The 25,422-nt window shown below is 43.5% G+C and overlaps 3 protein-coding genes across 4 annotated transcripts in view; 1 reads left to right on the top strand and 2 right to left on the bottom strand.

Annotated features, from left to right (window-relative positions):
* LOC109859213 (zinc finger protein 395) overlaps positions 1 to 16,223 on the bottom strand; it is a 77,846-nt gene extending 61,623 nt beyond the window's left edge. For both annotated transcript variants that reach the window (XM_020437223.1, XM_020437224.1), the window contains exon 1: positions 14,686 to 16,223. In XM_020437223.1, coding sequence (XP_020292812.1) covers positions 14,686 to 15,069 — 384 coding nt within the window. In that variant the 5' untranslated portion in view covers positions 15,070 to 16,223. The remainder of the gene's footprint in view (positions 1 to 14,685) is intronic.
* A 3,559-nt stretch (positions 16,224 to 19,782) lies between these two features.
* Positions 19,783 to 21,892, top strand: LOC109859216 (leucine-rich repeat-containing protein 52-like). Its single transcript, XM_020437229.1, has 4 exons — positions 19,783 to 20,371; positions 20,515 to 20,748; positions 20,839 to 20,999; positions 21,257 to 21,892. The coding sequence occupies exons 1-4, from the start codon at positions 20,135 to 20,137 to the stop codon at positions 21,840 to 21,842; spliced, it is 1,218 nt and encodes a 405-aa protein (XP_020292818.1). The 5' UTR covers positions 19,783 to 20,134; the 3' UTR covers positions 21,843 to 21,892.
* Positions 21,890 to 24,456, bottom strand: LOC109859217 (lipoyltransferase 1, mitochondrial). Its single transcript, XM_020437230.1, has 4 exons — positions 23,752 to 24,456; positions 23,422 to 23,529; positions 23,010 to 23,223; positions 21,890 to 22,819 (listed from the first exon to the last, which is right to left on the bottom strand). Exons 1-4 carry the CDS (start codon positions 24,262 to 24,264, stop codon positions 22,470 to 22,472), a joined length of 1,185 nt encoding a protein of 394 aa, XP_020292819.1. The 5' UTR covers positions 24,265 to 24,456; the 3' UTR covers positions 21,890 to 22,469.
* Positions 24,457 to 25,422: the final 966 nt, after the last annotated feature.

Here is a 25,422-nt window from a genome sequence, read left to right as displayed (position 1 = left end):
GACCCACACCCATTGCCATGAGTTCGCGGAGCGAAGGCGGCGCGCGTGCACTATAAAACACGGAGAGCCGGCGGTGGCCGCGCGCGCACGTTGGATAGATCGCCGTGTGCTTCGAAGCTTCGGCGTAACACACACCACAGAACGGCTCATTGACGACGCGAAATGGCATGCAACGGCCGCAAAATGCAAAGCAGCCGGCAAGGGCTCGATATCGAGCGAACGTTGTGCGCGTCGCTCGATCCTCGAATGTACAGACGTCCCGGCGTTACTTAAAGCAAACTGCGCACGATCGATCGATAATGTCACTTGTGTGTATTTTTATATGCACAATGCCAATATCAATTATCAGTTTGGATCGTTGTAACTAAAATCGTTTCAATTAATCTACTTCTTTTGTTGGAAAAAAAAAAAAAAACAAACAGATGATATGCGTTTGTAAATTTAAAGACGATCGCACCGAGCATCGTTGCGCGGCTGTTGCAGGATCAAGTTCAACTTTTCACAAACCTTTTGAGAGAATTCGTCGAATTAAACAGAGCGCTTCGAATGTATTTTCGAAATTACATACGGTCCAGCGCGTGTGCGGTAAAGCAAGGTGCGGCGTTACAATTAACGCTTGGATATGCGGCAACAAACGTGCGTGTTTCTCTCCGGTGTGTTACCGGATTCTCAGGTATGTACATAAGTGCGCATCGTATATGTTTCCAATCTGCGTATCTTCCTTCGTATGAACTAAACATTGATAATTGACTAAAAACTACTCACACACACATATACGATCTCTACGACTCATTTTATTCGCGCCGCCACGACAGCCATTTTCTGTTTATAGCGACGCTATATATGTATCTGATACAATCGGATGTCAAGCTGTAAAGTCAAACGCGGTGAATCGATTAATCGTTTTTCGACAAGGACGAGAGAAGATGCGCATCGGGTAATTATTTATTACTGTTTGATACACGTGCGAACTTGCGAATGTCCTCGTTACATATATGTTGAATCGTTCGCGAGCTGTTTTCGGCGCGTTCTCATGCGTGTTTTGACGCGTGTACATTTGCGTGTCTCTATGTTGCAACACGTGTGGGTGTGTATGTGTGTGTGTAGTGTAGTACGCTCTCTCGCGCGAACCAAGGGGACCGAGAGGGGACGGAAGAGAGAAGGAGAGAGGACGAAGCTATACTTTGCCGTTATATCACAGCCGACGTTGCGTAAAATACCACGCGCTTGCTACGCCTGGCACACGCTCCTCTTCTGTTACAGAGTGCGTATCGTTGGCCGCCTTTTGCCCCTCTTCTGGCCCCCTTTTAAATCCCGTTCGCGCGATCCCTCTCTCTCTCCCTTGCGCGCACCCGCGCTCTCTTCTTCACCGCCGCCCGCAGCAGCGACACGATTATCGTTAAGTCTCTCCTTTATATACGTGCTCGCGTATAAAACCGCACCGTAGCTCCTCGTCATACGCAGTGAAAGTTTGTTTTCGTTCCTTCTTTCCCCGTTGCCGGACCTTGTTTTTCTTCCTTTCGTCCCCACCTTCTTCTCTGTGTAAATATTCTGTCTCTCTCTCTCTCTCTCTCTCTCTCTCTCTCTCTCTCTCTCTCTGTCTCTCTCTCTCTCTCTCTTCTCGGCATTCTCTACCCAGCGTCCTTCTTAATAGAATTCTTTTCAAATCCACCTATCTCATCGGACGAACAACCTGCAACGATTCAATTTGTCAGAGGTTCGAGGCAAAGAAACGAAAGTGATATATCTCAGAGGAATAACAGAGTGATACAATGTTCACGCACTTTGGAGATGAAAAAGAAGATGCTAGAACTCCGATCAAAGAATCCCGTTGCATCTGTTTAATTTAATTCGTTCGTGTTGGTTATTAAAAAAAAAAAAAATTGTTTGATATAAATACGTCGCTTTGCCAACAAAGAGAAATGAGATACACTTGGGGACATTTTTATCGAAACGAGAAAAAAACGTGTCGAAAAGCAGGACGTGTAGAACATATCCTATATTAGAGCGGAACTCGATGAATGAACCCGCTTAACGTGCGAGCTAACTCGCACCACCCATCCGGTGAGAAAGAGGGAGAGGAAAAGAGACGGAGAAAGAGAGACAGAGTTGTTTTGCTTTGTCGATGAACAGATATAAAATCGGACAGAATGTTTAAAAGGGTGTTACACACCTGTAACGACCGAGGCGAATATTTTTGTGACTTAACGAGTGACCAAAGTGTATCAAGATGAAAACTTACGTGCGTTTGTGACTGACTCTCTCTCTCTCTTTCTCTCGCATAGACGCTTCTGATTCCACGCGTGATATACACGCGCACTTGCATTCGAAAATTAACGAAGTGCAACCAAGCAAAAGCGATATTAATATCGTAAATATACACCGTGGATAGATTAATACAACAGATATGTAGTACATCACGAGAAAATGATGCAAATATAGACGCGTAATTATAAGAACTTCCTACTTTCTTACGTCGTTTTTTTTTTTTTTTTTATGGAGCTTTCTGTACACAAATTACTGAAAAGATTACATACATCTTGTGTGACCCACACGATGTGCCGCGACTCGCGTGCGTGACATAACACCATGAAAATGGCAGTTTTCACTTCGTTCGTTACATGAGTTCGCACAATCAAAACGCACAAACGGTTTCGTCGAAAGTTTACATATTCGCACGCGAAATCTGAGTAGAATCGGAGATTTTTATCGCCGGACACACATTCTTTCCTCGGTCATCGAAGCTATATAAGAAGAGACATCGCGGCAATAAGAGTGGGTTATATTCACGCTTCAGCGCAATGGTCGAAACCACGCCTTTTCCCGACTAGCGGATTCTTCCGGGCGCACATTCGAGAGATACTCGGCAGAAAATCGCATAGGCGCGATGGATCGCCGTCCAATAAAACGACACGCAAACACAATTCTCGACTGCGCAAATCTCCGATTCCGTTTTATTTTCCCGCGCGACCTGCAATTTCTTCGCTGCGGCGCATCCGCGTAAAATCGCTCAATCGATGAAGCGGAAGACCGGGGAGTTCGCGTTCCACATCGCGCCGAGAAGCGACTCGCGATTATAATCCGAGTTTACAATATCACGACGATAAAAAAATCGAATTATTCTTTTTTTTTCGCGCGTCACGTTGTTTTCACCTGGCGCAGCATAATTGCCCTCTCCTCCCCCCCACACACACACACGTGCGCGCGCGTTTCTCATGTGAATCTCAGCGGTGAGTCTGTGTAACTGTTTCCAACTGGTCATAAATTCATAACGCGATATAAATAGTTACACCGCAAACATTTGTTGTTTCATTTTTGCATACCAGAAGAACAATTAATCTTTTTGTTACGGAGTTTGGGAAAGAATTGAATTTTGCGGGAATTTTATCCACATCTCTATTTTTTTTTTTTGTAACTTTTACGCGAACAATACAAGAGACCACTTGCAGGTATGTTCGTACAAACCGCTCTCGTGTATCAGCGAGTTCTTCGCCACCTCATGAAAAACGAAAAAAAAAAAAAAAAAAACTTCGAACCCGACCGTTTTTGTGCCGGCGGGCTATGTCTGGCTTTGTCTAGCTCGCCATTATTGTCAGTGCATTCTCCTCTCTTGCACATTTGAAGAACTGTCTAGTGAAAAAGTCTAGTCTATAGTCCTCGTGTGTGTCGGAGTACACTTTTGAATCATCGACACACAAGTGGTCACTATAACCGTAGTTCGTTTTTTTTTCTGCTCGTTTTAGTAGTAAAAAAAAAAAGTATCATTCGAGTTTTTAATAAAATTTCATCGAGAACTTGTAAACCCCCCTTCCTTTTGTCTGCGCCAAAATCTAAAGCGAAATGAAAACTTTTTAGATCGAAAGCAGGAGCGCAAAATTTCTATTTTACAAGACTGCGTTACTTGTGTGTGCGGCACGCGTGCTTTTTTCTTTAGTGAAGACGAGAGCGGCGCGGCGTAGCAGCCGGCGACCGGCACATCATCTCGCTTACGACAGTAAGCTCTCCCGCGCGAACGTTCTTCCCTCTCCGTTTGGAACGCGCATTCGTGTATACAATCGGATACTACCTTCTCGACCTACTTTACTGAGAAAGGTCCGACCTCGCTTTTCTCTTCTCGACGTAGCGAAGAGTACGCGTCGCGTTTCGTCGCATCCTTCTATGCGCGGCGTAATTTACTTCCTTTCCCCAAACACACGAACACGCGCGGCACCGTCTAACGTTATTTTCCCGCCGAGAGAGTATATGTATCTCGAAACGATGTGTCCGGGATGCTTTTCTTCACACGGGAGACAATTTTCAAGAGAAATTTTCTTCGAGTAAAATCGTTCGCGCACGAATTCAAAGATAAATTATATCTGGTCTAACGAATCAAAAAATATAATCGGTCGTGTGTATGTGTGTGTGCGCGCGCGTGCTTGTCGTTGTTGGAAATAAAATGTAGTACTTGGAAAATCGATAAATGTTACCCTTGAGCGACCAATCGTATAATTTGCGAGATGAACTCCGCGCGTACAGTCGTGGCCGCTTTCTTCTATCTGTACAATTGCCACGTACCGTTTCTGCATGCTGAAACGCGGCTTATTGTGTGCAGCAAAACCAATTCAGTCGACGATCAATTTTTCACTCTACAGTAATCGCTTCACCGCGCGCATCTCGATTTCCGTTTCTTGCTGGTTGCACGACAGTCAGAGGAAGAAAAAAAAACAACACGCGTGGTTAAAGCGTCGTATCGCTTCGCAGCAAGATGATTTCCTTACCGGTTAAGTGTAAGGAATAATAATGACCGCTCGTGTATGAGAGAGAGAGAGAGAGAGAGAGAAGAAGAAGAAGAAGAGTGAACATTAGAGAGAGAGAGAGAGAGAGAGAGAGAGAGAAATATTCTCGGCAAGGAGTCCCGCGGAAGCCGCATGCATGCATGCCATGTTCCCCTCTTGGCACTCCCCTTGCCATCCATGTGTTACCTCCGCACGCACAAGGTTACATTATCGATCATAATTTACGACGCATACTGTATCGTTACGTCATTGAGACTTCGTACGAGCGAATTATCGCCGGTCCGGAGAGCGCGTGCAAACGTACGTATTTCGCGAAAGCGCATCAGCTGACTTTTATTTAAAAAAAAAATTAAATTTAAACTTGAGAGAAAGTTTTGTCGACAATACGCATAGCTGTACGTGCGTTTTCGCAAAATACGTCGAGAAGTACGTACATCGCGCTCTCTTGTTGCTGGTTACGCGAATTCCTCGATATACGCGTAACAAGATTGCAGAAAACAGAAATTATTCTGATTGAATAAAAAATATGTGACAAGTAGGGCGTTACAAAGGCGATACGTCATTAAATGATACTATCAGTCTATAAAAAAAAACGATTTATTACATAATTAACATAATGTTATTAAATGATAATGATTATTTTTAACCTTTCTCTCTCAGAAAGGTTAAAAATAATTACAATAATTTTTAATTGAAACAATTAAACTGAAATTACGTTGTGCTGTGTTGAATCGAGTGTCGGAGAGCTTTATGTACACATCTGTACGGATATATGTTATGAAAAACTAATCGCTTTGTTTCAAAACGCAATTATCCAAGTACCGATTCTAATAATGTCTCGGATACGCCTTTAATTTCCCGTTTCGATTATATCTGTAAGTCATGTCGCAACCTTCACACAGCCGCGCGACATTTTATGTGATCGTATGTTATTTTATCACGTCTCGTCATTATGCGTTTTCGAAGCCGCTCGAATCCGAAGAAGACGGAAGAAGAGAATCGCGCGTTTGTTTTCTCGACGATCGAGTTGGCTACATAAAGTCGCGTAAATTTCAAGGCGAATTATTTTCGGAACGACAAGAGACGCATTCCGATTACACGAACTCTAAATAAAAGAGTTTTGTCAATTTCGTCGCCGCGCGTTGGTCAACGAATTGAATTTTCGTTCGTGATCGAACGGAGTCGTAACGCATTTCATCGATATATGAACGAGCGCGCGCGCGCGTTTATGTTCTCGCACGAATGTGGGCGAGTCAGCAGTGATTATTTTGTCTGATGGAATTCCAGAACAACACAACGACAACGACGACGACGACGACGACAATGCCGGGCGGAGGTAAGCCGCGTGTAAATGTCGACACGCCACGCGTTTTCCATTTCGCAATTCCCCCGACTCGTTCGGCGATGTGCAAACTTTATTGCACGTGAGAAAGAGACATCGTATAGTTTTCGTCCGGACTAAGCACTCTCTCTGTGCCCTGCAGCAACGTTTCAAGTGCGTTTCGCGAGGTGAACCTTGCGGAGCTCCGCGCGTGCTGCATATGCATCGTTTGTGCGCACCGCGTCACAAAGCCGTTCTAATATTCAAGGTGATTGTGTCCGGACACGCTAATGATTGCGACACGGACGCCAATGACGGCGTCGCGGTGTGCGGGTTTATCGGTAATGAGTGTGCTGCAAATCGCGACCGAGAAGGGTGGAGAAAAGGTGAGGGGGAGGGAGAAAGAGGGGCAATCGAAGAAGGCGGTGTTGCATTGTCCGGGACCCTACGATCGAGTTTACCGGGCGCGATCATGGGGAGAACGCGCCATGTTGTTTCCAAACTCCCGACGTCCAGAGAGAAAGGTGAACTATATAACCGCCTCGCGGCTTTGACGGCGTTGTGTCGCGCGCGACTTTCGCGAAAAAAAATCGCTTCTTCGCGGATAAACTGGTTTTGATACGCGCTGTGTGCACAACGAAATCGGTATCGCGGCCGGCGCGGCGCGGCGGCTCGTTTGAAGCGGCTCGCGCTCCGGGAATATCGGTGACGCTCGTTGTTCGAGCCTGAATGGATGAACTTCCGCTATAATTACGTCATAAACTTATGTCGGCTGCACCGGGACTCCTTTTTACGACGTCCGAACGGTGTTTAAGATCTGTTCCGCGGCCGTTCAACTTCTCTTGAAATATATTTCTTGAGTTTTCTCCCAAATGATTGTTAACCCGAATTAATTCCCGAATAATTGCGCACATAAGAAAGTTCTTTACTGTTTTTAAATTAAAAAACAAAAATAAAAACAGAATTTATATCCACTCTTGTAAATAACAGTCTGTCCCTGATTACATGACCTTTCGCCAAAAGAAAGAAGGAAAAAAATCTTTAAAAGCCGACACGGATAGCTCGATGATCGCAGAAGACTTTTGCACGTCGCGAAATAATCGCCAACTTTCTCACGATGTTGCAAGAAACGCTTCGACTCGCATCGTGACGATGAAAGAAATTAAGAGAGAAAGATTTAGAAATCGAACGCAGCAGAAAATCCGTGAGGCTTAAATCGGGGTTCACCGACTTCTCAGCTTACTCGGTTCGCGGTAACGTGTATACACACACGCGCGCGGGTCTAATTATATTAATAAAAAGAAAGTCTTGCGCATGTGTGCGCGCGCGCGCGCTGTTTTAGCGCGAGTAACACGGAGCTGAAAGTGTAAATTTTAACTCGCACTAAGAAGAGACCTAAATATGTCTACATGTATATGTATAAATTTCCATTATCCCTCTAATCCTTCTTCAAAAGTGTGACTCCTAAAACCGTAATAATAGTTTCTTTTTTTTGTAACATTATACTGGAAACGTTAGACTTGTCCACACGCACAGTGGTGTTGTGCGGTTTCGATATACAAGTTTTACTGTCCAAAAACTATTCCGGTAATGCGAATCCTCATGTTTTGAAATGAGAGTGACCGGTCCATTCGGCTGGCCTGTACAATAATTGTCAGCACACAATGAGACGTGAACTATCAATGGGAATTCCTCACAGTTGCCTGATGGGAATTCCCCACAGTCAAGCGGCTGATATTTGTACAATATAAATCTGTAGCACGCTCGTAAATGGCACGTGAAAAAATATTACTTGTGGCGAGAACTCGTCGATATCAATTATAGCGACCCAATACAAATTTCGAAATATGCGTACTAGTGTGTGTGGCACGCGCAAACTTATTTAGACTGGCGACTGGAATATTTTGAAAACTCAGAAACTTTTAAGACGGATATGTATCTGAAAAGCCGGGAAAAAAGCGCCGATCCGGAGGACGTTGAGACGTATATTACACGATGTCTAGTTATATTGAAACGTGGGCGGTCGCCGCGGTGCACTTCTCTAGGGAGAGGGAACGACTTCTCCGCGCGCTGCAGTTTATCACGCGCGCTTACGGCCTCGCCGTTTACTCGCGAACAACGCGCGTACACATACCGGCGATGCCGGCCTAGTTAATAGCGTGTTGAGTAGATATCCGTGATCCATCTTGCGTAACCTATTTACCGACTAAGTGATGCGAGCGCGTGTGATGTAATTCAACGTAATACACTTAGAGGGGGAGGGGAGGAAGGAGAAAATATCTCGAATCATCGTGAACGCCATTAACGATACGGGAGAGTCGTGGTGACGTTCCACGATATCTTGTCGCATTTGTTTCAATTAAACGTTTTCATTTTGAGAATTTTCTTCTCCCATGCCGCGCACGCGCGCCAGTCTCTGTGACGTTTTTCACACCGAGGCGTGTGAATAATCTGCGGGATGCGCGCAATTTTTTCTGTTCATCATACCCTTCCATCCACTCAATATACACACCGTGTATATCCATGAATACCCCGTGGAACGTCACCACGACACTAGCGCATGTTTTATGAACATGTCGTATATGCGCATACAACAGCGAGCTCCGAGTCGCGATATAGTCCGAGAGGAGGAGCACCCGATGATTTATTCAAGATATTCGTATAACCGGCGCGAATGCAAAACTTTCTCTTCCCGACCGACACAATGCGTATATATTTCTTGAATCGCGAAAACCAAAAACGAATAATAGCACGCGATCGCGATCTCTAAACCGGATATTTGTCCGTCGCGGCACACATATGTATACATATATATTCCGTGAAAACTTCCGTGAGTCGTGCGCAAAGCCCGGTCTCGCGATGGATTTTCAAGCTTCCAACTTCGCGATAACCTTGACAAGACGAGAAAGATTGGCCACCTGCCGTCGCAGTGAGAGAGCAACTAGGACGATGAATTATATATATATATATATATATATGTATATACACGTTGGATATCATCTTGGATCTTGCTGTCGGCAGCTGTTGGATAGACGAGGCATCTCGGCCACCAAATGCGCGCGCGTTCCACCAATCGAACGAGCCCCAGCGACGAGATCACGGCGAAAAACAAAGAGATATTAAAACCGCGCGGTCGCACCGGCGGAGAAGATAAGACGGGGCATATTTGCCGGAAGCGTGTTAGTCCGGCGCAGATAAAGCGACCCGATTGCGCGGTTTTATGAAGAAACATCCGCATCACGCGCCCTGTGTGTGTGTGTGTGTGTGTCACCGAAAGCGAATACGAAGTTTCATCATCAAACATTTCTTGTGCGAAGTCTGGATCTTTCGTTCCGATTCTTTTTTTATACAAACTTTTTATTCTCTTATAAGTGCAATAAAAAAAGCAAAAAGATTTTTGTGATTTTTTTTATTTTGCTTAGAAGATCTCAGTACAACGTTCAATAATTTTTCCGACCTTGCGTTATAACACCAAGAGTATTCCGCGGTCTGATACTTTTGTAGACAAGAGATTCACGCGTATGATCGAGCGGATATTGTTTACGTCTCGGATTGCTGTACACGCGCGCGCGTGTGTTATTATAATTGGGGCCAGTCGGGTTTGGTGTTGCGACGCGGCAACGCACGGTGCCGGGCGGTCTATCTTTGGATCCTACGTATATACGAGAGATGTGTACGGGATGAGTGTGCGGGAGATCTCTTACTCAATCGGCTCACGTATTCGTTCGTCGTTGCGCATCGCGCGCGCACCGTGGCCGGTGATCAGTGACACCGTTAAACGCGGCCATTATTTCGAATACGTGGCCGCGCGCGAGGTTCGGGATATATTATATTTCCGCGCGGCCACGCACACGGCCGTAGATAATGCCGGCCGGCCGGCCGGCCGGTTGGCCGATAAAAGCACTTTCGACTTTCCGCGAAACGCACTCCCAACGCGTTCCGCCATCGTCTATTCGTCGCCGCGTGAAATGCACGCTCGGTATACCCAGCGGTGCTCAATCTCTCTCTCTCTCTCTTTCTCTCTCTTTCTCATGTGTGCCACTGCGCCGAATAAAATAGCGGAACGCTTTCTTTCGCTCATGCGGAAGTTCGCGAACGAGCCAAACACACATTCGGACGAGAATATCTTCGGCAATCGTGTCAGAGTCTTGCTCTTGTCAGCGCGCGCTAATAAAGTCACACGGAACACCGTTCGAGCGAGCCGTAAAACAATCTTTGAGAAATTGATAGTAACTTAATCTGGCTGTAGACTGTAATTTTCTGAAGTTTAATCTTGTAATCACGCCTCTCTCCCCGATGTCGTTATTAGATTCTGATAATCCGCGCGAGTGAACGTTTTGATTAATGTGGCGACGCGTTATGTACGTAAGGTATGCACGGTGAGAGTTCCCGCACCTGTCTCGTAGAAACGTGACGACTGATCGAAGTGACAGTCCATTGAGATCTTTTGGCACAAACGCCGTGTTCATTCTTAAGACGCTGCCAACGCCTTCTCGTCCCGAGCATTCAATATTAATATATTTCGTAATTCATAACTCCGCGTGTCGTCTATGTGTTTTATACACGACACACGTGTTATGTATATGCGACGAAAGATCAACAAATTGTCATCGGATATTTTGTATTTTCATTATTTCGAATATATGTTTCTCATTTTCGCTCACAATTCGCATCGCAGAGCGTTTTACGCGTCCGTTCTGAGTCACTGACGTCACACATTGTAACTTTCGAGCGAGCCGCCTTGACGTCATTAAGCTGCAATTACGCATTTTTCGCGTGAATCAATAAATTGTCCTCCTACAAAACGCGACGTAGCAAAAGTTACTAGAAAAGTGACGTAATTTGCTCGATTGTCATACAATCGAGCGTTACGATTAACTCGAAAGCGCGGTCCGAACGCTGTGATTTACGTAGCGTGATTAAGGGTTAACTGACGTATTAACATGTTTTTACCGCGGCACGTAAGCGCGCAAAAGCGTCACGGTATCTTTGCGTAACGTTGTTACGGAAAAAACGCAAGAAGGGGACACACCATTACGCGGGATGTACGGAAGCTTGGAAAATTACCACCTACGTCTATTTACACCAGCGAGCAAACATCCTCCGCTATTTGCCGATTCACGGTTTAGCAACCTTCGGCGTTGTTAAAAGACTGCTCCATACACACACACACACACACACACACACACACACATATATACGCACATGCTAATCTACATACACGCGTAAATATAAATGCGATATCGTTTGAGTGATTATTACTGCGAATTGGAATTCTATCGAGCTATTAATCGCGCGAGCGATGCCGCGTACGCAGAATCCCATAGCGTAGGGGGACACATGTATATACACACAGAAGCGTCAACAGAGACTCTTCCTCCTGCTCCCCTCCGAGACTCGCACGATTTCTAGAACCACGAGAGATTAATTATGATCGCTCGCGCCACGCGTGTGCGAACAAAAATACATCAGCGAAAGAAGCAAATAGGGTTTCGTATGTGAAACCGCTAACTTTACTTGCTCGTTGCAAAAATCACAACCGGATGCAGTTATAATAAGAGAACTTCACTTAATACCTACGTGCTTGCGTATACGAGATATATATCGCGTACATCTGTCGTGCGATGTTGATCGTATAAATCATAGACGTGATGCCGCCGCTGTTTGCAATGGGGCCGCGCGCGATTCCCGGCGATGCGACGGCGGCGCGTGAGACGAGAGCGGAAAAAAAAAAGAAAAAAAGAAGAAAAAAACACCGGGATACAAACACAAAAGTCACGAAAAACCGGATACGCGCGCCGGACGCGCAGATCTGGTTCGTTTTTCCACGGGGCGGTCAGTTTCTGCGAAATGGAGCCAACACGGCGCGGTCACGCCTGAGCTGTCTAACGGAGGTAAAGAGAGAGATATTGCGTTAATGCGTTCCACGTGGGGTCACCCCACGGTAGCCAGTGCACCAACGAGTAGTACCGTATCCGCTTCGGCATAAAGCCCGCGCTCGCCGCATACCCGGCTTTACGTGCGTGCCGAGCCGGCCAGTGCCTCTCATTACGAACCTTACCGCGCCCACGTAGCGGTATCGCGACTACGCGTATTCCCTCTGGCACGCTTCACCGAGCGTAATAGTGTATGTGAAGGATAAAATTACCTGAAGGATAAAATTCTCCGTGTCAGAGAATTCTGACGTGAGCACACAACTTCGGATGTTACACTGAAAGAAAATCGTGTGTGTGTGTGTGCGTCGTGTATGTTTCTGGGGAGAGAAAAGGTTACTGGAAGGAACTATAATTAATTAATAAAATAATTCCGCTTACGCACCAGGAGAATCATCAATTTTCATAGTAATTGTCATTGCAGCTACGTGGTTATTGAATGTAAAATCACATTGCGATTTTTGCAACTTTTCTTTCAGTTTATATTTTTTCTCCCCATTGTATTTCGCGTATTCAAACTTTTATTTTGCGGCGTGGTGTTTATATCGTGTGGTTTATTTCGCGCGCGCGCACAAAACGCATGAACGATACTTGTATTGCATTTCAGAGTGCAAAAATGCGTGCGACGAGATGACACGTAATTCGAACCCGGCTCCGGGATATAAAATTGACGGATCGCGCGTATACGGATCGTGTGACGTCAACGACACGAAGAGCGTTTCCCTCTGTTAACCTACTCGTTAACCCGCCCGCTTATCGACTTTCAATTTTACCGTCTAGGGTCCGTAACGAGACGATCTCCTTCGGTTCGTAAATTTACTGCGGTTAACGCAGCGATATTGACGTTAACAATATAATAAGGCGCGTTTAATGTTACGTTTTCAACAACTGTCACGGTTGGACTCATTGTTACGGTACTACTTCAGTAAATTCATAAGTTAATTTTTTCAGCACGGTTATTTGTTTTCTCTCCTCTCTCTCTCTCTCTCTCTCTCTCTCTTTCTTTCCAACATCGAAATTTCATAAACCTTAACTCCTAGAATTTTTTATTTTTTTATAATTTAAACCGCAATATTATTCTATTATTGTATAATATTAGAGCGGATAGCGAAGCATTTGGGAGTTGGAACGAGAAGTTCGCTGCTCCGCTATCATATCTTGTCTCATCATCTCTCATCATTTGTGACAACTGTAGAAGATAAAAAGATTCTGTTCTGATTTGCAATAAAATCGATTTTTTCCAACCACACTTGCGTCTTTCTTTCAGAAACACGCTCGACATGGGATGCAACGTGTGCGCGAAGAGTGGAGCTTTCTTTCCTCTTACTATCATCTATCCCGTCAACGAGGAGAGAAAGAGAGAGAGAAAGAGAGAGAGAACACATCGCGCTCATGCGCACCGCGTAAATAGGCCAGCCACTCGATCGTCCACTTTAGGAACGAGGTCACGAAAATTAAATTTTCTGATTAACGACACACAAGTGCGCGCGCATCGAGCAGCCGCCGGCGAATACAACTCTTTCGTTTCAACAGAGTTCGCGTACCTATCTCTCAATTTTGTCGTCCAACAGCAAAACGCAACGAGGTCTGCGTTGATGGATTTTATTTTCAACTGTAGCATATATACATGTCGCTGTAAACAGCGCGATGAATTATCGTCGAATTAGAGAATTCCGCGTTAGAATTAGATCACGTTTCGATTCTGTGACTTGACGCGCGAAAAGGTTATCAATAAACGAGTGTTGTTGCTCTCCGGTTTATACGGAGAAGCCGCCGAATGCTCGCGCAATCGTCGCGCGAACCGGCTAACTAGCGTGCACGCAAGCGCACTCGGCTCACTTTTGTCTCACTACCTACGTATCTCTCTCTCTCTCTCTTTCGGTGTAAGATCACAGATGAGACGCGAGCGTCCCCGGGAAACGCCATATTTCGTACGCCCGCACGATATCACGCCTTCGAGTTAATCTTCTTTAACCTGATCGTTGACCCGTTTGAATATTTCACTAATACTCTAATCTCTCCGTGACGGAAAAGTTTTTATCTACGCGCGCGTACCGGCTCTCCGGTGCATGAGACGCCGGCATAACATTACGAACTTTTACTTTCAAATGGATTTTCTGTCTCAATACACACAAGCGCGAGAGAGTACATTTTCAACTCTCAAGGCTTATCGATATCTGAGGAAGAGCGCGTTTTCGGTTGTTTTAAAAAGAAAACCATATACGGAACTCGAAAAAATGTCAGAAACGTGTGTGCTCTTTATGTCGAGTAAACTGTACGCTTGTGAAAATTTTACAAGCTGTTCTTTTGATACGTTCAATGAAACTTGTTTTTACACGTTTCCGTGTAAAATTTACATTTAAACAAACAATTGTGTTAATCTAAAACTAAGCGTTAGATATCTTCAAACAGAACGTGAATTATCTTCGGAAGCGATTATCTTCGCAGTCACAACATTTTTTCCCCCGCAACAAAGAAGGAGCGTACGTAATTTCAGCGCAACGATAAATTTTGCCCCGTACCCGTCGCATGTGTGCGACCGCACGGCGATCTCAAGAGATCAGTTCGTAACGCACGTGCACACACACGCGCGTACGGACAACACACGCACGCACACACATTCGCACAAAATGCGGCTGCTCGTCGGCGGACTCACCTCCTGCCCGTTCGGGGCAATGACCACGTCCACTTCGTCGAGGTGCTGGCGGTGCTCCGTAACCTCCGCGTGGATCTCTCGGCCGTTGTACGTGAGATACACCTTCTGACCGGGTACCAATCGCGCGCTGGTGACGGATCCGAAGCCGGGACCGATAAGGTCACGGTCCGAGTACTCGGTGCTGGGGCTTGGCGGGCATCCGCCCGGCGCGACGTCGAAGCGCACGGAGTACAGTGTCTTCGGTGTGACGGTCTGGCCCGACGACGCGGTCTGCGGCGTCTTCACGGCGTAAATGGCACCGCCGTAATACTTCCCGTCTTCGCCGGGAGCGCACACTCTGGTGCCGATTATGCTACGCTTCGCCAGCCGCTTGCCCGTCGACATTATTCGCAATTTCTGTGGAAAAAACGCGATCGTTTTCGACCGGTGTGTGTGTGTTCGCTCTCTGTGTGTTTCACAAACGTAGAGATCTTGTTAAATCGCCACTCTCGTTCCCGCGCGCGCCTCACACTCTCAGAGATATCACACAAAATCGCGCCGTACTAACTATTTTTTCGCTACCTAACCGAGGAGTCGTCGTTACTCCCGTCGTCGCGTGGAAATTCCCGCGACCGCACTTCTCGGTAATGAAAGACACCGCGAGGCGGAATCGCAACACACAACACACTCCGGTTTTAGCCTTCACGTCTGTTTCGTCCACTCGCGCGACACTTTGTTCTGATCAGTGTTCGAAAAGAAAAAAAATAAACCAAGCGGTCGTTGCGATGTCGTCTCCGTGATGACGCGTGTTTCACGAATGCACCGAGGGAACACAGTCACCAATTCCTCTCAGTCACACTTCTCGAGGCGAGAAGCACGTGCACAAAGTTCGAAGTTTACAGCGCAATTAAACGCACACATTTGTATTGTACTCACGACGAGAGACGGACGACAATCGCGCGCGTCCCTTTATTTTTACTTCTCGTTTAAATTGAGCTTCTTCATCTGATCGTGATTGCTTCCATGAAGATTCGCTTTTGTATTGCTCCTTTTTTCTCTCGCTCTCTCTCTCTCTCTCTCTCTCACTCTCACTCACTCACTCTCTCTCTCTCTCTCTCTCTCTCTCTTCTTTTGTCTTAGGTCATCGTACCGACCGGCTTTGTAACACGCACCGATCGTACAATATACCCTGCCACCTGCGGTGGCGATTCGATTTCACCGAGGGGGAGGATTGTCGTCCGCGGGATGTCTTTCTTAGACGCTGATGGGACGCGGCGGCTTCCGCGGCCTGAACACAGAAATCAACGTATCAACAAAGCGGCGTGCACCGTCGCCCGCGTTCGTCACGCCGTCCGCATCGTCGAGGCACTTGCTTGTTGATAATTCGTGGTGATACGTGCGGCGCACGGTATTAGCTGACAGCATAATAATACAGGACTGATGCGCGTCGCGAATAGTAGACGGAAATCCGTAGCTGGAGTTGTGATACGTCGTCGTTTCGCAGCGATACGCACGGAAGTGGGACTCGCGGCAGCCGACATATAACGCACAGCTGAGCGACCGAGAAGAACTGAGATCGCAGACTTACCAAGGCGGCTTTCACTGCGCCGGCCGGCCGCTTGCCAGGGAAAAACAGCTGATAGATAACAACAAAGCCACGTGACCCGGCCTCGAGTACCGATTGGTTGTTCGCGCTGACCTACTTACTCCGATTGGTCCTCCGCCCGGCCGCAACGAGTGAAACGGGAAAAAAAGCGCAGGCTACGAGCCTAGGCAAAGAGCGCCTGCTCGACGAGACACTCCACTCCATTTCCGCCCTCTCTTGCCCCTACCACTGTTCTTCCCCGCCGGTACTAGCGCGAGCGTGCGTACTCCGGTCGGCGTTCCCGGCTCTGTTCCCGGCTCTGCCCGGCTTTTCTCTGAGCGTTTTACGTGTCGTTTGCGCTGGCCAATTCGACATTCAGATGCTTCTCGCGAACGGTTTCTGACACAATTTAAGCGACAAAAATTAATAAGTGCACGTCGCCCTTTCGGCGCGTACGTAGTCGCGACCGGCGATCAGCTGTTGACGCTTTAAACGCGTCCAGATGGTGATTTTTGCCATCAGCTGAGAGAACCACCAGTGACGAAGCGACGCCGGTCGCTTCGGCGAAGCGGCGAGTTTCGCAAGATGTTCCCTGTCGACGCTCCGCGCCAAGTTTCTAAATTTTTCGTGAAACACATTGCTGCAGGTCGCCGAGACGTCGCCTCCGATAAACGGAGTTTCCGCCCATCGAGTGTCGACATCGCGCGGCCCGCGAGCTGCGCTCTGTATCGCGCGGATCGCGGGCCATTCTCTCTCTCTCGGCTTCAGCTGTCAGTGTCGGTCGGCGGCCATTTTGCCGTCAGCTGAGCGCTTCGTGACGACACGCGACAAGTGGAAAGTCTGCACGTGCGGGACGCTTCGCGCGATTCTCTCTCGCACAACGAGAGGCGTCGTTTACATCAGCGGCAAACATTTATAAAAGCTCGCGACAACCGCATTTTACGCATTATCGTGTATTGTTTTATTGTTCGTCGCGATGCGAGACGCAATGCGCGCATTTCTCTCTCTCTCTCTCTCAATATGTCTTTATATCGCAGCCTTACATCGGCAACGGGGAGAAGTACTGTACGCGCATTCTTCTTTTCGATGGCGGCGTGCAAAACGTCGAGCTGCTGCTTTCGTCAGCAGCTAAAGGCGCCAGTGACGAAACGCGAAAGAGTGAACGGTCTACGAAAGAGAGAGAGAGAGAGAGAGCCGGACGACGACGGGTGCCGCGCCGGCACGGGGAATGCGTCTGATGCGTAGTAACGCGTTTTTCCTCAATTGACAAACGGACGGAGTGCGAGATACGTTGCCTTGATGAAAGGGGACGACTCCATGCTCGCGCGTCTGTCGAAGCGCGCAGCAGCGGAGTCGCCTCGAGGACGCGCGGGGTTCGTTAATTGCCGAATGGGTTTAACGCAAGACGCTTTGTCTCGCATCGGTTAATCGATTGCTGCCTGATAGATACTCGCGAAGGTAAAAGAAAAAAAAAAAACACCAACGCTGGCTGCGTTCCGATAGGTACTTATGGCGGAGGACAAACGATGAAATGGCCGGATGATAGCTAGAGGGGAGGAGGGGGCGAAGAGAAGGGGGAGAGATCGGCGGAGGAGGACCGGGGAAATAGAAGGCAACGGTCCACGCGCCGCCGCGTTCTCAGCAGCCTATCCTAGATTTATTTCCGTGGACATTGCGCAATGTACGCGCTTCGCTCTGTGTAAGTAAGCTCTCGGCGGTAACCACGCCGGTTCCAAGTGCGAGAAAAACCGGTCGGGAAGAAAGGCGCAATAAACGTCGCGTTATTCGCCGAATTTTACATTCGAAATTTATTATCTCTTATTTCGCTCGCGCGTTAATTCCGCGTTAGATGTATTGTCTTACTGTTGATCGACTTTAAATAATATAATAATTTGGATTCATTGTCGTTTCTGATGCCACGACAATTCGTTGACCTCATTACGTTACAATAATAAAAATATTTCGAAGCTAATTGCATTAAAAATGCCTGAAATAAAGAAAAATACTGTTAGCATGTATTTGAGAATATAACAGAGAGAAGCGTGCGAGTTATTATTGCTTCCACTTATAATCCAATTAGTGATTAATTTGTCAAAGATATGTTTCTTGAATTATGACTTTTTCCCGATACGCGCGTGTAGCTAAAAAATGTGTCATTAATATATAATTATATATTACGCGCTGTTCAAAAATAACTGTCTCTGTAATTATATCTAAGAATGAAAGACCTGATAAGAAGACCGAAACGCGGATGTTGACGCGCGATGCATAACAAAGATTTATTTATCTACGTAAGTTAAATGACAATCAATTCGGACCCTCCTAACTTGGATCGTCTTCGATGCTTCGCGACGCAAAACCAGTGATGACATTGACAAACAGTTTCGCAAATTTATCATTAGATTTGGTTATTACGCGTTAGCGTATGAATTAGAGGTAAACAGTTTGCTGACGAGACGCGCAAAACCCCCACGCTTTAGATTTCTGATAGTTACCGACCACGCGTATATGCAATTCTGTTTTTACGTACAGTGAAACAACAGAAATTCACAGAATAGGTGCGAGAACAAGGACAAAAAGGATGGCTTTTCCTACAGCTGTTAGTAACGCCAACGAGCGTCTTACCGACTAACTGTAACAATCGCTTGTTTAAAACGATGCATCGCGTCGATAATGTTACTATTCACATTTTTGCTTGCTATTTTTTCTTGTCAAAACTGGATAATAGTTTCGATTAATCGGTAAAGTCGACTGGAAGAGAAGCCGCTCTCTTTGTCTTCAAATCCTCGTAATTAATATATACAAACTTTTCCGTTGTTCGCTGTATCATTGCCACTTGTCAACGATATTATTAGAAGTCACATTGTTCATAATATCAATCTATATAATCTTGAAACTCTTTTTTGAAAAATATATCTGTGATATCGAGAAAGATACCTTTATTATCTTCATTATTGCTCGTCTTCTTGAATTTTGTTAAATAACAATTAAGTGAGTTAATTAAAATACAATTGTTCTCACGTGTTTATATATTTCTGTACATTTTTAGAAAACGTGAATTTCAAAGATAAATTACTTTTTATGTTAACGTCATTAAAGTATGCGTAATGAGAAAACAAAAATAAATATTCTCCTTACATTTAAATAATCTAATCTTTACATTTACATAAAATCAGTCAATTTTATTTACGGAAAGTTTCGCAAGAATTATTAGAAAGCTTTTCATTTTGAAAAGATTTGTACGTATCTCTCAAGTGTATAATTAAAATCACTGCATTGTTTATTTGCACAATGCTGTTCGTAAATATTAGATTATATGAATTTACATATCGCGGTCATCGCTTTCGATAAGAAAAGTTTTGTGAAAAAAAGTTTCTATTAAGATTTTTTTACATCAGACTTTACGTATACATATTATTTCTTATATAAGTTTAATAATTTGTTTTGCTTTTTATATAAGTTTGAATAATTGTTCATATAACTTCGCAGGTTTTACAGAAATAATGTTTCTAATATTTATATATACAACAGGATCATTTGAACAGAGAGGAAAACAGATCTGTTTTGACAAGAGTCTCTCGACTACTATAAATATGAGATTTATAGAAGAAACGTACATAATAAGTATCTAACATATATGTATACATAAGCAATGACTAATTGTATGATACGTCTCGATATACACACTGCTTCGTCATATGCGTTTGTACGTATATGTCGGTAAGATAAGATTACGTCCTGGCACACGGCAGTTGTGAAGCGTGCATTGTGAAGACGAGACGATGTGTATCAAACGCGAAATCATTACATAGGCACCGATATAATGCTCTATAAATCTATCAAATATTTATTTTTTTTCACGTATATAATTCATGCGGTTTTATCATGACACGCAAGATCGCCGCATCCTTGTTCATTGTTCTTACTTTTGATTTAATTTTAAATGGCGTTGCGCATTCCAAATGTTCATCTTTGTGCGTGTGTGATATTTGGTACGGATTGCAATATGCTTCTTGCACCGGGCGCCATCTTTACAGTGTTCATACCGGTGCTCCGAACACAATACAAGCTTTAGATTTGTCGAATAACTCGATATCGAATTTGAACAGTTACGAACTGGCAGTGAGTATATATAATATTTATACATATACATACGTATAAAAATCCTATACGTATTTTATATCCGATGATCCACTACTGTCATCAGATATCTGTGACAAGTATTGTGTGTGGTTGTAGACAATAATAAAGAAATCATATTTCAGGAAGCAGGATTAGTGAATCTTAAATACCTCAACCTTTCCATGAATGCGATTAGCCAAGTTGATCTGAAAGCTTTCGATGGATTATCTGAGTTGAAGGTTCTCGATTTATCGCAAAATCATCTTTACTACCTCTTGTCGGACACTTTTTTATCAGCGACTAGTTTGCGAATTCTCCGACTGTCGAAAAACAATTTTAATTCTCACGTACCGAAGTTGGAACGTTCCTGGCTGACGGTAATATATAGAAAACATTAATTAACATCAGACACCGTATGGACAGAGAAAGATCGCTTCATTAACTCTGAAATACCATTTTTTTCTTAGGATTTGTTTTTAGACTCTTGCCAAATTAGTCATGTGCCCGTAGATACGTTTGTCGGACTCTCGCATCTTCGTTACCTTGATCTTTCGAAAAATTTGTTGATACAATTGGATACTGCAATCTTCGACAAATTGCAATTTTTAGGACAATTATCAATAGAGAAGTAAGTCGGACAAAGTTTTAAGTGTTTTTGTATTTTATATATATATATGTGTAAGTTTTTTAAAACAATTTTTAGGCATTTTTTAAAAAGCGTGTATAAAGTTTTTTTTCACAAACTCGTTCGTATTATAAGAATATTATACACATATATTCCCAAACACATTCACATAAATTAAACTTAATTTTTAATGGCACATATATTTATTACTACTAGTTTTATATAATATTTTCACATAAAAGATATATCTTGCTTTTTAGAAATCCCTGGCCGTGTGACAGTCTCACACACAAATTAGAGTTGTATCTCAATTATAGAAAGATACAGTATCAAGCAATATGCAAAAGAGATTCGGAACCGAAAAAGTTTGAAAAAATAATTGCCTACAATCCACAGATAAAGTCCGAAAAGTACCAGCCTTTTGTAACTTTTTTCAAGAAAAAACAAGACTCGAACAAGAAAACTATGCTAACAACAAAAAAAACTATTTTATCCACAAGGGCACAAAATACAACCGCATGTATCAATGCGCCGGTCAGTACGAGTTTCACGAAAGTATTTAATGCCATGTCGGCGTATTGGTTCTTTGCGATTGGATTTTTAACCGGTAGTGCGTGCGGCATGTTGGCGTGTTACATTTGGCTTACAAGAAAGATAACTTGTTGCCGCGGATATCGCAACCGACAAACAAATGATACTCAGAGAATTTCGTTATTGGAAGATTCATACCAATTTGAAGAGTCCGTTTGCGATGAAAGAATTTCTTGTCCCGACACTCCACCTCCACCGTATCGTGAAGTTATGCTGCGACCAGGACTTTATCGTCAAACATCTGCCATGAATTAAAATATATACGATAATCATATTACAAACAATAAAAAATATGTTTAAAATATTATGACATCTTTTCGCATTTATTATTCTTGAAAGAATGCTTTTTACATACATACATACTTACGAAGCACGAGTCCGTGAGTAAATTTAATTTTTTTGTCAAAAATTTACAATTACGTTTAAATTATTTGTTTGAGTTTAATAAATGAAGTTTGAGTAAAGAATAGTTTTATTTATATATATACTAATATTTTATTTATATACACTTTTATGTTTGAACACATGATATTATGTACGTGATATAATTTTGCTTAGATTTTTAATGGCGTCATCATTTTATGCATATTACAAGTTTTTTAATATAATTTATATATTGTTGCAGAATACATTTTGTGTCGACACCAAACTCTCGATCAAACTGTTATTTTTTATTACCGAGTATTCGATACAAAACGCATTTCGCAATATATACATAAAAATGAATTACTTTTACCATGAAGATTGTCTTTGATCTAATATTTATATAACAGAAAAAAAACACACATATATATATATATATATATATAATTTTATCAACATCTTTCAAACTTTGTAAAGTTGTCAACAAAATTTATCAGACTATATTGACGACATGTTTGGTTATTGTAGCGTAGCTTCATCACATCTCACATTGTTTTCATCTACGGTTTGTGTATTTATCACAGTTTTGCCACCAATTGTGGCAATTATATTTTCCATTACTTCGTGATTGTATTTCGTACCACGAAGATTACTGATCACACATGCATCCTGGCCAAAGTTAGTTAATCCGACAGGTAGACTCATTTTGATTTCCTCCACGATGCCGTTCTGCACTTCCAAACTCAAGTTCAAACGATGCGTCTTACCGTCATGAGTAGAGACATCGACTGTACGAGAAACGGTGAACTTCGGCGTCTTGCCGAAATTCCAATCCCAAGAACGAAATTCGTTGGAGAACTCGTCAATTCCTGTAATTTGCGCAAATATTCTAAAGAAGGAAAGAGACAGTTCTATCTATATACATAAAAATAATTACAATATTATATATATGTATATATAAATTTTGTATAAAATTTAAATATATATATGTAAAATTCTATGAGATTACGTATAAAATATTTTATATTTGTGAAATAAAAGACAGGTTTTTAAATGTACCAGGGAACCAATCTTCAGTTGGATTAATAAATTTAAATCCTTTTTGTTGTTCAACCAGGCCGTAATTTCCGTCTTCAAGAACGAGAGCTTTCGTTCGCAGATATTCCCAGCCAATAGCTGATAAAAGTTTATCCACTTGGATATCTCTGTTTACGTCATACAAGTTTTTTATTGGAGAACGTACAGACGCTGTCGCATTCGTAATGATGTCATTCTGAAATGTGCGTGCAAATCGTTATTTCTCTTTCTTTGTATTTACACGTAAGTTAGTATGCAATAAATTTCAATAATAACATAAATTAAATATTTTGACAGTTGCAAATCATTATCGCGTTGTGAAAATGTTATAACTCACTCGCAATATTTAATGAAAGAAAGACTAATACACACGCTATATCGAAAAAGATCTTACCTCTTTTCTTTCAAGAGCTAAACTCAGATTGATTTTGTTTACGTTAACCAAAAGTGTACAATGATGATACGCATTTGGTCGCCCCAATTTTGCAGCTGTTCCGGATATCTAAATCATAACAGTTAAACAACTAAAGACAATGTTATTTTTTTATATAATCATCTAAAAGCTATGATTTCAGTACAAGGATACTATTTGACCTCGTCAGAATAAATGATAACACTCTGATAAATTGTTTATAGTTTACATGTGAACAGAGAAATTGCCTAAAGATACATTTTATAAATTGATATATAAATGAATTGTATATAAATATATACTATATATTACTTTGCAGTCTCCATTGACTACAATGTCTTCACGTTCGTTGATCGTACTCTCCAACCCCCATTGTCGAAACAAGGCGTTTGTGATGATGTTTAGATTGTATTTCCGGTTGTATCTCTCTTTTGGAGTGAAAAACGTCAGATTAAGATTACCTTTATCATGATAGACAGTACCGCCACCACTGTTTCGGCGCGCCAAGGCAATGCCTCTCTTCTCAGCTGTCTGAATGTTACACTCTAGCCACGGGTTCTGATGACGACCGAATACTACACAGGGATCATTTTTCCAGAGAAGCAACACGTGGTGCTTGGAGAAGTCAAAGTTGCGATACAGCCAGTGCTCCAGAGCCAGATTAACAAATATATTCGTGGACTGCGATATGAACACCGACTTCTCGATGTCATTGGCGGTGTAACTTGACGCATATCTGTTTGCGGTCAACCAAACACTGTCCAGAGATGTGCAGCGCCTGATGGTAGCGCTCAGTTTGGCAGACAGAGACATTGCGTGGATCATAGAAAAGCGGTATTCCTCAGTTGAGAAGCAATTTATTCGCCGCCGATTACCTGAGGTTACCGTAATGTCAACTTTGTTTTTTTTATATCAGTCTTTGTGAACACAAGACACGAGGTTTTCTTCTATCAATACCTCGTGACGAGATCAGCCTCGGAGTTGATTCCTCTTGATGATCGACCAGAGGTTGACTCCTAATGACAGAAATAGTTCGGAGCGTTGGTCTCGTTAGCGGTTACGGAAATCAGGTAATCGTGCAGGGCGATGGTCTGATGCAACCACTTCCAGGTCTGATCCAGGGAATTAATGCGGTATCGAATACCCATACAATCTCGACAGTCTTTTTGCATTCCTCTGTGTGCTGACAGGTCAATCTCAAGAATCAAATTCACCCGCGATCGGAAGAGGATTTCTTGAACTAACAAATCACCGTTTAGATTATGCACGGAATAAGTTTCCGTCGGCTACGTAGTTGCCTGCTAATGATGTTGGTGACAACGCGCAAACTCTTCTGCCGCAGTACAGTACGAATTATCAAGGTTTGTCCACGCGCGAATATAGAATAAAGCCGAGTCTTCGAGTTCGGAGTTTTATATAAGCGCTTTCTCCGCTTTCGCGATGCAAAGGCGAAGAAGGGGTCTCTCGGAAGAGGTTATCTGAGTTCGAGCACAAAGTACAAGCTGACAAGCGCGTGATACACTCACGATGTCGCTCTCCTTGTTGCTCCTCTCGTCTCTGCGTGCGACCGAATTTTGATTCAAACGCGTAAACATCACGATAACAGGCCCCCCCGTCGCCGGGGGAACTCAAATTGCACATTATCGCTAAAGCGTATACTTGTTTGCCGCGTTACATCCAACACGATCGGACAGCAATGATGGCAATACGTGGCGTGGTCGTGCACAACCACGTATCACATAAGCGCACGAGAAATTGCAAACCATTTTTCTCAAAAATTAATTTTTTTAAATATATAAGGCTATACGAGCAATTATACTGGGTGTTTGTGTATTTTTTAGTAAATATTACTTTATTCTTCTAAATATTGATCAGACGTTTCGATCTGTGATTCAGATCTTCTTCAGTGATTGTCTAATATTAAGGAGAAAGCAAGCATCACAACACTACCTATATCACTTGTACTTTTTTTTTTTTTCTATG

Source organism: Pseudomyrmex gracilis, unplaced genomic scaffold (assembly GCF_002006095.1).
Source record: "Pseudomyrmex gracilis isolate BER0280 unplaced genomic scaffold, ASM200609v1 scaffold_248, whole genome shotgun sequence".
Lineage (NCBI taxonomy): Eukaryota > Metazoa > Arthropoda > Insecta > Hymenoptera > Formicidae > Pseudomyrmex > Pseudomyrmex gracilis.
The sequence above is the reverse complement of the archived record's forward strand: the minus strand, read 5'-3'. Positions and strand labels throughout refer to the sequence as shown.

Excerpts from the sequence above, each read along its gene's own strand:
- LOC109859216 (XM_020437229.1), top strand. The coding sequence starts at position 20,135 with ATGACACGCAAGATCGCCGCATCCTTGTTCATTGTTCTTACTTTTGAT. Across the intron at positions 20,372-20,514 it reads TGAACAGTTACGAACTGGCA|GAAGCAGGATTAGTGAATCT; the intron begins GTGAGTATATAT and ends ATCATATTTCAG. Across the intron at positions 21,000-21,256 it reads GGACAATTATCAATAGAGAA|AAATCCCTGGCCGTGTGACA; the intron begins GTAAGTCGGACA and ends CTTGCTTTTTAG.
- LOC109859217 (XM_020437230.1), bottom strand. The coding sequence starts at position 24,264 with ATGATCCACGCAATGTCTCTGTCTGCCAAACTGAGCGCTACCATCAGG. Across the intron at positions 23,224-23,421 it reads TAGCTCTTGAAAGAAAAGAG|AATGACATCATTACGAATGC; the intron begins GTAAGATCTTTT and ends CGCACATTTCAG. Across the intron at positions 22,820-23,009 it reads AACTGAAGATTGGTTCCCTG|GAATTGACGAGTTCTCCAAC; the intron begins GTACATTTAAAA and ends CGCAAATTACAG.